Source organism: Scyliorhinus canicula, chromosome 12 (assembly GCF_902713615.1).
Source record: "Scyliorhinus canicula chromosome 12, sScyCan1.1, whole genome shotgun sequence".
Lineage (NCBI taxonomy): Eukaryota > Metazoa > Chordata > Chondrichthyes > Carcharhiniformes > Scyliorhinidae > Scyliorhinus > Scyliorhinus canicula.
In genome coordinates, this window is record NC_052157.1 from 107,505,345 (window position 1) to 107,518,355 (window position 13,011).

At 46.7% G+C, this 13,011-nt stretch overlaps 1 protein-coding gene across 2 annotated transcripts in view; it reads right to left on the bottom strand.

Moving 5' to 3' along the window:
* Positions 1–2,567: 2,567 nt before the first annotated feature.
* Positions 2,568–13,011, bottom strand: part of LOC119974637 (14-3-3 protein gamma) — a 74,819-nt gene continuing 64,375 nt past the window's right edge. For both annotated transcript variants that reach the window (XM_038813701.1, XM_038813702.1), the window contains exon 2: positions 2,568–4,671. In XM_038813701.1, coding sequence (XP_038669629.1) covers positions 4,015–4,671 — 657 coding nt within the window. In that variant the 3' untranslated portion in view covers positions 2,568–4,014. The remainder of the gene's footprint in view (positions 4,672–13,011) is intronic.

The window sequence follows — 13,011 nt, forward strand, 5'->3', positions numbered from 1 at the left end:
GGATTTACTTACACCACATGGGCTGCAGTAGTTAGAGAAGGTGGCTCACCACCACCTTCTCAAGGGCATTTAGATGGGCAATAAATGCTGGTCTAGCCCAGCGATGCCCACATCCCAATTAAAATAATAAAGTTACTCATTCAGCGCAGACCCAAATTTACCTAGTTAGCCTCTGGCACAAACTGAAGTATGTTTCCAGATCACCGAGTACTGTGTCAGTATTTTCCTGGTGTACATGCGAGTGCCCATCCACTATCCATCCCTTGGGAGCTATCTGTTGCACCGAGATAGAAAGTAGCAGGCTGGGCAAGCTCCAATCTCCACCGATCAAGTTGTATGAAAAAGCGCAACACCAAATTTTTTAAAAAACAAGCAGAATTTCCCTGGCCTATCAGCAATGCACACGATCCCATCGCCACAGCTAGGGGTCAGAGCCTGATTATAGAACTGGACTCGCATTGAAGACTGCAATGTGAAACATGACCCAAGGTTGGCAGGTTTTCCCATCTGTTTGTGCCTCTCTCCCTGCAGAAGAGGGCTGGCTGCAACTGCCTTGATTAACAGAGAGCAGACTTTTCCTCGCATTAAAACGGCAGCAGCCACATGCTGGGCAGGAAGCTGCTTTGCTTAAATGCTGGCCAAAGTTGGAGTGACGGAGTGACTGAATGACCCGGATGCTGTCTTCCTATTATGGTCAGGGAGCCTCCGCAGCTGCAAGCAGTCAATCTGGATTATTGAAGTCAGGCCAGTGGGAAGGGCAGGTGGGCCTCTGGGCCTTCAGTGTCAGTGGGATATAACTGTCTTGCTGTCACTGCTGGAAATGGGGTATAGTGCATAGTTTATTGTGCAGAAAAAAAAATATTCAAACCCTATTCGGCTGCATGCTAGCACAGTGGTTAGCACAGTTGATTCACAGCTCTAGGGTCCCAGGTTGCATTTCCGGCTTGGGTCACTGTCAGTGCGGAGTCTGCACGCTCTCCCCGTGTCTGCGTGGGTTTCCTCCGGGTGCTCCGGTTTCCTCCCACTGTCCAAAGATGTGCAGGTTAGGTGGACTGGCCATGCCAAATTGCCCTTAGTGTCCAATAAAAAGGATAGGTGGGGTTACTGGGTTAAGGGGATAGGGTGTAAGTGTGGGCTTAAGTATGGGCCCTCTTTCGAAGGGCCGGTGCAGACTCGAGGGGCCGAATGGCCTCCTTCTGCACTGTAAATTCTATGATTCTATCCTGAGGCACATCTAAATAAAGAGGTGAGATCAGTAATACGGGAATAACCAGGAACATCAAATCACTATCATTACTTGGAGAGAAGTTGGAAGTTAGAAACTTCATGCCCCGCGTTATATTTCTGACCAGTTTGGTCTCACACACATCCTCGTGTGACTCGGCAACGACCACTTGATTTGCCAAAGTTCGTTGCAATGTCGAATCTAGTCATTGGAATGAACGGAATACTATTGCAGGCACGTTACGAAGGCAAACATTTCCAGGGATACGCTCCACATCAATGGAGTGAAGGGGCCACGGATGCTCACCTATCCAGGTGAGTGAAGTCAAACCTGTATAGTACCTCTACATTACAGGAGTCAAAAACATCCAAGACCCAAGAAGTGGAATTAGATATTGAAATGCAGGGACTACATTAGAGCAGAAGATACCACTGTTGGGACTCTGCTTCCCATTGGCTCACCAAAGAATAGTCATTCATTTATAATCGCATCTTTCCCATCCGAGGATGTTCAAAAGATCTCTACTTCTGCAGTGTTGGTTCATGGGCAAAGGTGGCAGTCAATTTCCCCCACATTAAGTTCCCACAAATAGATATTCCTGTTATGGTGATGTCAGTCGAGAGATCAACATTGGGCAGGGCATCAGCAAAGACCATTCGTGATTCGATCTTCCGTGTTCAGAGTTTAACATTTCAGCCAATAGCTGGCACCTCTGACAATGCAGCGCACCATAGTACACGGAAATAGCAATTCAGTTAATCTGCCCAGGTCCAGAAGCAGTCTTGACTCCCTGGTTATTTGAGTTTAGAATTTCCAACAAGCAGATGTGCGCCCTCTATCGAGATTACTTTTTACATGTCCAGTGGGATCTTGGGCTCCCTCCGATATCCCACTGGTCATGCAATGCAACATAACAAACCCAACATTTACACGGAGCAGGCGTACCCGTTGCACTGGGCGGGTCCCAAGATTGCTTATTCGAGCTGCAATCCCTCTCCAAGGAATTGTTAGCACAGCATTACTGAGTGGCAGCAGATTTTGACCAGGCAGACTTGTGGATCCTGCATGACAGCACCGCCTGACCATCCTGCCAGATTGGCAAGGCAGGCATCCCCAAAATGGCAATGACCCTTAAACTTGGCATGGGATCATGGCCTTTCCAGTGGTTGTGAAGTTATGGTACCATATCCTGACCAAAGCACACCTTCTCCCCACTCCTTCCCCATCCCCTGGAATCACCTCCAAAAGGACCCTTCACCTCAAGGCTGTCCGATATCCAGATTTCTAGCATGCTTCAACACAGACAAAGAATGAAAGGGACTGAAGAGGCACACACTGCATCAGCAGTAGAACTGATTTGCGATTTTATTAGCCCGTGTGCGACTACATAAATGACTCACATTCAAGATATTCCATTACCGATAAAACTGCTAAGGAATGCTCCATTGTGTGAAAGAGTTTTCCCACAGATACACTGACCAGAGTTAAAATAATCAAGTCACTTTGCTCAAACTGAGAGAGTTCACCGCATAACATGACAAAAAGCAGACAGAAGCCTCATACTAACAAGTTCTGGTAAAAGCTCCTACACTGTAATAATTTCACTATAACAAAACACCAGACATTAAAGATTAAGCGAGAACATTGGTGCTTTCAACAGATCAATTACATAATCGCATGTCACTATTGTAACGTCCATAACAGACCAATCAACTGTTACGATCATTTGGGTAGAGCGTACTCCAGCAAATCAGTTACATTTGAAGACTAGTATTTTTGCCTTAAGAATACATCACACTTATAAGTTAATAAATCTGAGCTACTGTTTAAATACGTCACCAGCATGCACAATATTGGAGCATAATAATCATATTACACTTGATTAGACAGCATAATAGGCAAGTGCGTTTCTTAAAAAAAACACAAAGAAGCTGCTTGAAGATCAATTCCCATTATTTGTCTTTTTATGAAATCTGCCTTTGATTTGGCCTGACTTAAAAAAATTATCCCGCATTTCCAGTAACATATGGAGGGGGCTAAGTGGCGTGGTAAAACTAGTCTGTGGTCCAAACTGGCACTGTTTAAAAATGGCAGGTCCTTAATATCCAATCAAGGGGATCTACTGGTGATGAAAAGTGCTTCTAAAAGTAATACATTTGCCAGCGGGCTTAAACTAGACCTTGACGCTGGTAGATCTGCAAATTTATTTTTTTAAGATCTTTTGTTTAAAAAAAATATACAGAAGCACCCAATTACGAATTGAAAGAACTTATTGGAGGACCTAAGCCACAATCAGTTTCTAATTTGGGGTTTGAGAGTCCGGGGACACATTGAGATTTATAAATTAGTTTTTTTTGTTTTATTTTAAATACGCAAACTGAAATAAAAAAATATTTAATACTGTATTTCATTAATACTTTCACTTTTTTTTTATTTAGAACAAACAATGGAGGTTACTGAAACCACAAGAGTATTTTTTTTTTTTTTAAATGTGCAGACCTCATCTTTCAAGTTTTGCTTCAGTCTAGCTTTACGTTAAATGAAACAACTCCACTTATTTAACTACAGAACAGTCCAAATGCCAGTGTGTGGCTCCCATTCCGTACCAGCACAGCCAAGTCTGACTTTCCGCTAGTGGTGTTTTGGCAAATGTCGAAGAGGCGTCAACAGGGCGGAGAGTGAAGGGAGGGGGGGTAACCGGAAGCTCTCCCCCCCTCCCACCCCAAGTGGAAAAAAAAAGACTGCGGTCGCAGCTGCAGCAGCCAGTTTCCCCCTCCCTCCCCCAGGGCTTAATTGTTCCCTTCCCCGCCTTCGTCATCCTGCTGGTCGCTTGTCCAGAGTGTCAGGTTGTCGCGAAGCAGCTGCATGATGAGAGTCGAGTCCTTGTAGGAGTCCTCGTTGAGGGTGTCGAGTTCAGCGATGGCGTCATCAAAGGCGGTCTTGGCCAGGTGGCAGGCCTGCTCAGGGGCATTCTGGATCTCGTAGTAGAAGACGGAGTAGTTGAGGGCCAGGCCCAGCCGGATGGGGTGCGTCGGCTGCATGTGCTCCTTGCTGATCTCGTGGGCCTCCCCGTATGCCTTCTCCGAGGACTCCACCACCGTGGCACGCTTTTCACCAGATGCCACCTCCGCAAGATAGCGGTAATAGTCCCCCTTCATCTTCAGGTAGAACACCTTGCTCTCATACTGTGTGTCGCTGCAGTTTTTGATCAGGTAATTGTCTAAGAGGCTGAGCACATCTTGGCACACAGACTCCAGCTCCTTCTCTATCTTCTCTCTGTAGGCCCGCACCATCTCAATCTTCTTCTCGTTGCCATCTGCAGAGGTCTTCTGCTCAATGCTGCTAATGACTCTCCAAGATGAACGCCTTGCCCCCACCACGTTTTTGTAAGCGACAGAGAGAAGATTCCTTTCTTCATTGGAAAGAGCTTCGTTCAGTTCCGTTACCTGTTGGAAAGATGCAACAAAAGTTATGTTAGGGAGAGAAATAAAACCCCAAACATATAGTAGCAGCATTATTGTAACGCAAGCACACGGATTGCAGGTGGATGAAAAATAGGACAATTTTACCCAGCAAGTAATGATGATCAAGAATGCAATGCCTGAAATATTAATGGAAGCAGAGACTAATGTAACTTCAGAAAGGTAATTGGAGAAATAATTGCCTGCTTATACAGAAAGAGTATCAACATCTTGGGGTGCTACCGTTGGCCAGAAACTGAACTGGACCAGCCATATTAGTACTGTGGCTATCACAGAAGGTAAAAGGCGGAAAGGTGCTCGACGGGATCTCAGAGGCAAAGGGGTGAATCTCAAAGCCTCAGGAATCTTCATATTAGAGTCAGACTAGCTGTCTCGCTCTAATATGCAGATCTGCCAAAAAGTAATCCCACTCACAATGGGCGGAATTCACACTGCAATGTCTCGCGTAATCACATTGTACCTCAGGAGGCGTTGTGAGCCGGGTAGATCCCGGGAGCAGGGTCTACTGGCTTTGATCGGCCATGCTACGCTGCAGCGAGCTGCTTTTCCAGTGCAGCATGGCCAGTGGATAGTGCCTAGTGTCCTTTTGGTGACCAACCCTTGTGTGGATGATCTGTTTTACTGCTTATCAAAATCCTTCGCAACGCTGAACATCTCTCAAGTCTCTGCATACGTAACCTTCTCTTCTCAAAGGAGATCAATTCCAACTTCTCCAGTCCTTCACATGCCCGACATCCCTCAACCGAAGAGACACTAGTGTAAAGTCGCCATAGTCCCAAATGACCGTAGACTGCTTTCCTCTTTTGAGGGGACAGCTGACTGGTGGTGATTTCACCAGAGGATCGCCACACCTCAGGCGAGGGGCAAGGTTGAGAAGGTGGCCCTTCATGAATAACCTCAGCCAGTAAGGGAATTGAACTCGTGCTGCTGACCTTGCTCTGCATCATGAACCTGTTGTCCAGCCAACTGAGCTAAACCAGGCCCGCTGGGCAGCGTTTCTAGGTTCGATCAGCTAAACAGTCTTGGTGAAAAGATTGGGAGGCAGAAGGAAAGTACAAGATTGACAAAGTACAAACAGTGGAGAGCAAATCTGAATGGCATGTAGCTTCCCTGATTGTACAAAAATGCTCAATGATCTAGATGAACAAAACAGGATTGTGGTCAACCGTCCACTCCTACACAGATTTACAATTGGACACATTGTACAATTTTCCAAATTACAGCGCATACCCCTCGAGACTATGGTTCAACAGTAAAATCATTGCTCAAGTTAAAAGAGGAATTCCAAAAATACATTTTAAAATGCTAGGTGTTGATTTCATCAATGGAGTAACCTCACAAATCAGTGTGATCACCATTAGGAAACAGGAGTGGATGTAGGCAATTCTGCCCATCGAGCCTGCTTCATCTTTCAACAAGATCATGGCTGATTCTGTGTGCTGGGCTCCATATTTCCATTCACTACCTTCGGAGACAGGAGTTCCAAAGTCCTATAAACGTCACCAAAAAAAAAAACCTTCTCATCTCTGTCCTAAAAGGGAAACTTCGAATTTAAAATAGTTCTGGACTCACTCACAAAAGGAAACATCATTTCAATGTCCACCTGGTCAATACCATTCAGGATTTTATATATTTTAATCAAGTCACCCCTCTTCTAAACTCCAGTGGAAACAAGCCCAGTCTGTCCAACCTTTCTTCATACATCAACCCTTTCATTCCAGTATCAATCTAGTTAACCCCCTCATTTACCTCCTTTCTTAAATAAGGAGATCAAAACTGCATATTAGAGATGTGGTTTCACTAGTGCCCTCTATAACTGAAGATAGCTTCCTGGCTATTTTCTCAATTAAATATGACATTTCATTAGCCTATTTGATTAAAGGCTGACTCCTCCTGCATACTCCTCCCTTCCCTCATCTCCACTCTTCGACATACCACTAGCCTGACGCCGAAATAGTGATCGCCGATGGTGCGGAGAATAAATTCATACACTGGAATCGGGCCAGTGACAGTTGGATGCTGGTCCGCCATGCTCTACCCCCTCCAAACTGGCATCATCGTGATGCGTGGCATTTCAACGCCATTGGTGCATCATCGGCCAGTCCACCCATGATGCTCCGCCCCCGATGGGCCAAGTTCCCTACGGCATGGGCCACGTTTGGTCCTAGCGGTCTGGAACCCAGTGTGCCGGCTGTGGACAGTGTCCAGCGCCACCACACTTTTCCGGGATCTATGCCGCTCGCCGGGGGGGGGGGGGGGGGTTAGGGTTAGAGCACGGCCGGCGCCATGTTTTTGCCACGCCCAGTGCAGATCGACAGCCCTGTGCATGTCCGGCTGTTTTCGGCATGATCTGTAGGACAATTTTCCAAATTACAGCGTATACCCCTGGAGACTATGGTTCAACAGTAAAATCATTGCTCAAGTTAAAAGAGGAATTCCAAAAATACATTTTAAAATGCTAGGTGTCGATTTCATCAATGGATCAACCTCACAAATCAGTGTGATCACCATTAGGAAACAGGAGTGGATGTAGGCAATTCTGCCCATCGAGCCTGCTTCATCTTTCAACAAGATCATGGCTGATTCTGTGTTGGGCTCCATATTTCCATTCACTACCTTCGGAGACAGGAGTTCCAAAGTCCTATAACCCTCAACAAAAAAAAGAAACACGCGGCGCTGGTGATAGCCCCTCACTGGTACCGGAATCAGTGAGGGGTGCATGACGATTTTTATGTCGGAACCTCTTGCGGATTCTACGTTCACGCCGGCACTTGGCCTCAGAAACAGAGAATCCAGCCCCACATCTTTCCACATTTGATTCCGTGCTCCCACTATTTAGTTTAAAGCCCTCTCTACTTAATAATAATAATCTTTATTATTGTCACAAGTAGGCTTACATTAACACTGCAATGAAGTTACTGTGAAAAGCCCCTCGTCGTCACATTCCGGCGCCTGTTCGGGTACACTGAGGGAGAATTCAGGATGTCCAAACGACCTAACAGCACATCTTTCGGGGCTTGTGGGAGGAAACCGGAGAAACCCACGCAGACACAGAGAGAACGTGCAGACTTCACACAGACAGTGACCCAAGCTGGGAATCGAACCAAACGTACATTAGAGATGAAGAAAAAACCCAAGGAGAGGAAATCCTAAGCCAACAACTTGTCCCAAACTAAATTGCCTATGGTACCCTGCCCTATTTGCACCCGAACCCTTGGGGCATAAATCAGCTTTCACAGTCACCTACGTTCCACAGCAGAACCCCACCAAAAATTACCCAGGTGGTGAACGTGGTAATAGTCACCTTGAAGGATGAAAAACGTTTCACTTCCAATGCAGCAAAGAGCTAACCAGAGAGAATAAGAACACACCACTTCGACAGTGAAGCACTTTCGGAAATTGAGGTCACAAAACGTGCTGCATAGATCTTTCTATTCACTCATCAGCTTGTTACAATCTCAAGCTGCAATTACTTTCTGTGCTCTACAGCTGGTGAACTCTGGACAGACAATTAGCTGCCAATGGCTACCTCAACTAATGCATCAAAAAACCTCTTTTAAAAGTGGACCGAATTCTGAGGTGGCTGCTCATTTGCCTGCTGGAACGACCTCCACGATAAAACGTTGCCCGTGATTGGGAAGTGTCTTTACTTCAGTTATAAAAGAGAGCACTGATTGTTACTGTCATAATATATACCAATATATCATGGTGCAGACAAACATAGGGACCAATCAACATGTACAAACACCGCAGCCAATCACCAGTTAGAATACACACACACACATTATAAATGATGTGGAGATGCCGGCGTTGGACTGGGGTGAGCACAGTAAGAAGTCTTACAACACCAGGTTAAAGTCCAACAGGTTTGTTTCAAACACGAGCTTTCGGAGCACGGCTCCTTCTTCAGGTGAAGAAGGTGATTCACCTTCACCTCCATTCACCTGAAGAAGGAGCCGTGCTCCGAAAGCTCGTGTTTGAAACAAACCTGTTGGACTTTAACCTGGTGTTGTAAGACTTCTTACTGCACACATTATAAAGGCAGAGGGCACCACGGTTCCTGCTCATTCTGGGTGCTGCCTCTGAATGTAACAGGAACTTAGTCAGCCCAGCGCGGACTCACAATACGTGTTGAGAGAATCAACTGGTTCGGACAAGGCTTAGGTCTCTAGTTCAAGTTAGCATTATTTAGACCCACAGTCATCGTGTGTTAGTTAGAAGTAGTTAATAAAATTGAGTTGAACCTTCATCTGTGTTGGAAGTGTCTGTTCATCTCTCAAGCCCACACATCAGTTACAATGTATGCTGTTATTCTTAGTGTACTAAATACAAATCTGGTGTTCAAAAGAATTAACGTGGACATCACAAAAATCAGATTATCTGCTCATTTAGACATTGATGTTTGAGACCTTGCTTGCTACGTACAAATTGGTGCCACATTTTCAATGTTACAGCAGTGACTCCACTTCACTATAACTTAATTAGGATACCATATAAACACCCAAGCCTTTTTTCACACGGAACGATTGCAAGCAATTAGGAAGGTAAATGGTATATGGCCTTTACTGCAATGCAGTTGGAGCACCAAGTAAGGAATTTTTAAAAATATAAATTTAGAGTACCCAATTCTTTTTTTTTTCCAATTAAGGGGCAATTTCGCGTGGCCAATTCTCCTACGTTGCACACCTTTTTGGGTTAGAATCATTGAATTTACAGTGCAGAAAGAGGCCATTTGGCCCATCAAGTCTGCACCAGCCCTTGGAAAGAACACCCTACCTAAGCCCACACCTCCATTCTATCCCCGTAACCTCACCTAATCTTTTTGGACACCGAGGACAATTCAGCAAGGCCAATGCCACTTTGGACTGTGGGAGGGAACCGAAGCACCCGGAGGAAACCCACGCAGATGGGGCAAAAGTGCAAACACTACATGGACAGTCACCCGAGGCCGGAATTGAACCCGGGTCCTCGCCGCCATGAGGCAGCAGTGCTAACCACTGTGCTACCGTGCCACCCTCCAAGTAAGGAATTCTTGCTACAATTGTACAGGGTTTTGGTGAGACCACCTCGGAAATAGGGTGTACTCAAAATAAGGATATACGTGCCTTTCAGGGGGTGCAATAAAAGTTCATTAATCCCTGGAATGAATGCGTTGTCCTACGAGGGGAGGCCATATTGAAATAGGCTTATACCGCTGAGAGGTGAGCTTATTGAAACAGAATTATGGGAAGAGTTGGGAATGTAGATACAAGCGGCGGCTTCCCTAGGCACAGTATCATGAACTAAAGGGCACTGCTTCTGAGACAAGCATTGACGAGTTAGAATGGAGAAGGAGAAATTTCCTCACTTTACAACAGAGGAATGAGTATGCTCAATTGCCGGGCATTCAAGGATATGGGGAACAGGTGAAAAGTGGAGTTGAGCTCAAAGGTCAGCCATGATCTATTGAACAGTGAAGCATGCTGGAGGGGCTGAACGATCTAATCTTGAGGAGTGTTGTCCAGTGGATCAGTCACTTGATTAATAAATAGAAATAACTGAATACTTGGATGTGCACAGATCTTTAAAGATGGCAGGACATTTTGTTTTATTCATTCATGGGATGCGAGTGTCACTGGCTGGGCCAGCATTTGTTGCCCATCTAATCACTCTTGAACGGAGTGGGCTTTCACGGCCATTTCAGAGGGCATTTAAGAGTCAACCACATTGCTGAGAATCTGGAGTCACATATAGGCCACACTGGGCAACGGTGGCAGATTTCTTTCCTTACAAGGACATTAGTGGGACAGCACGGTGGCACAATGGTAGGACTGCTGTCCCACAGTGCTGAGGTCCCAGTTCGATCCCGGCTCTGGGTCACTATCAGTGTGGAGTTTGCACATCCGACCCGTGTTTGCATGGGTTTCACCCCACAACCCAAAGATGTGCAGGGTTGGTGGATTAGCCACATTAAATTGCCCCTTAATTTAAAAAAAAGGACATTAGTAATCCAAATGGCTCTTCTTTTAAAAAGAAACACAACAATCATTTCATGGTCATTATTAGACTTTTAATAAATTCAAAATTAAATGGTACTTGCAGGGCTATGGGGACAGAGTAGGGAGAATGGGACCAATTGGATTTCTGTACATAGAACCAGTACTGACTCAATGGGCTGGATGGCCTCCTTCTATACCATGAAAACCACCACTGGATTTGATGACCTCAATGCTCATTTTGTGTATTCAGTGAAAGTTGATAACAGTGTTAGCATGGCAACACCTGTGCCTAATCAGCAATGGGCAACACTGTGCAGATCATGGACGGGATTCTCTAATCCCTCAGTAGTGTCCACGCCGTTGTAAACGCCGTCGCGTTTTACGACGGTGTGAATGGGCCGACCCCACGACTAATTCTGGCCCTGTGGCACTCGAGCGGTTAACGCCGCTCCAGCTGTTGATCCCGGCGCGAACTGGGCGCCGCGGGTTCCGCACATGTGCAGTGGCTTCCTTCAACGCGCCGGCCCCGACGTAACATGGCGCAGGACTACAGGGACGTAGGAAAGGTCGCCCCCAGCCAGAGAGGCCGGACTGCCAATCAGTGGGCCCCGTTTACGGGCCAGGCCACATCGGAGGCATGCCCACCCCCCCCCACCAAACAGGGCACCCCCCGACCCTTCCACACCGAGGTCCCACCAGCTGAGAGCAGGTGTGGACGGTGCCAGTGGGACTTGCCGTTTTCACAATGGCCGCTCAGCCCATCCCGGGCTGAGAATCGGCAGGCCGGCCGTGTAGAGCGGCCTGTGACTACTGCCACGCCAACCACGCCGGCACCAACCGGTTCTCCGCTCGGGGCGGTGTGGCGCGATTCGCGCCGGTTGCAGGGATTCTCCAGCCTGGCCCAAGACTCAAAGAATCCTGCCCCATATACTGGTGACAAGAATTTACATTTACCCGCCTCTTTAAAGGATTGTAAAATTTCCCAAGGCACTTCACAGGACCATCATCAAACAAACGTCAATACGGATGAGATATTAGACCAGGCCGTCAAGGAAGTAGGTTTTAAGAATGGGCGGAGAACAGTCTTCAAAAAAAAAAAAATAAAGAGGTAGACCACTGGAGAGATTTAGGGAGCAAATTCCAGAGCTTAGAGGCTCGGTGGCTAAAAGGCATGGTTGCTAATAATGGAGAAATTAAACATCAAGGCTGCACAAAAGGCCAAAATTGGAGTGGTACTTATCTCAGGATTTGGCTGGGTTGTGGGGGGGTGGGGGGGGGGGGGGGGAGGGGGGAGAAAGAAAAAGGCCAGCGAGGGAATTTGAAAACAAGAATGTGGGTTTTAAAATGGAGCTAGTGCCGGACGAGAAGTCAATGTGGGCCAGCAAGAACAGGGGCGATAGATGAACGGGGAACCTGGTTCAAGTTGCTGTTCTATGCTCATCTATGCTATTCTATGCTCGTTTCGAGCAAGAACTCAACAAACCATCGTCAACTTCCCCAACAGCCTCGGACACATCCATACCTACTGTCACAACCTCCAAAGAAAGATTGGTCTTCTTGAAAGTGATCCCTCAGAAAGCAACGGTTCCTGACGGAGTCCCTGGTCATGCACTCAGATCCTGCGTGGATCAACTGACGGAGGTGTTCATGACCATCTTCAACCTCTCCCTACTCTGTTCAGAGATTCCCACCTGCCTCAAAGAGACGGCCATCATACCGGTGCCACAGAAGAGCCAGGCTAATGCCTCAATGACTATTGTCTGGTCGCCTTGACATCTATCGTTATGTAGTGTGAGAGGTTGGTCATGAGACAAATCAACTCCATACTCCCAGAATGCCTTGATCCACTGCCATTCGCATGTGGCCACAACCGGTCCACAGCAGACGCCATCTCCCTGGCTCTAAACTCATCCCCGGAGCATCTCAACAACAAGTCTCCTACGTCAGACTTCTACTCATTGACTACAGCTCTGCCTTAAACACCATAATCGCAGCCAAGCTCATATCCAAACTCCAAAACCTAGGACTTGGCTCCTCCCTCTGCAACTGGATCCTCGACTTCCTGGCCCATAGACCACAATCAGTAAGGTTAAACAACAACGCCTCCTCCACAATAGTCCTCAGTACCAGGGCTCGCAAGGCTGCATACTTAGCTCACTACTATACTCCCTATACAGACATGACTGTGGCAAATGTCGCTCCAACTCCATCTACAGGTTTGCTGATGACACAACCGTAGTGGGTTGGATCTCAAACAACGATGAGTCAGAGTACAGGTGGGAGATAGAGAACCTAGTGGCATGGTGCAACGACAACAATCTCTCCC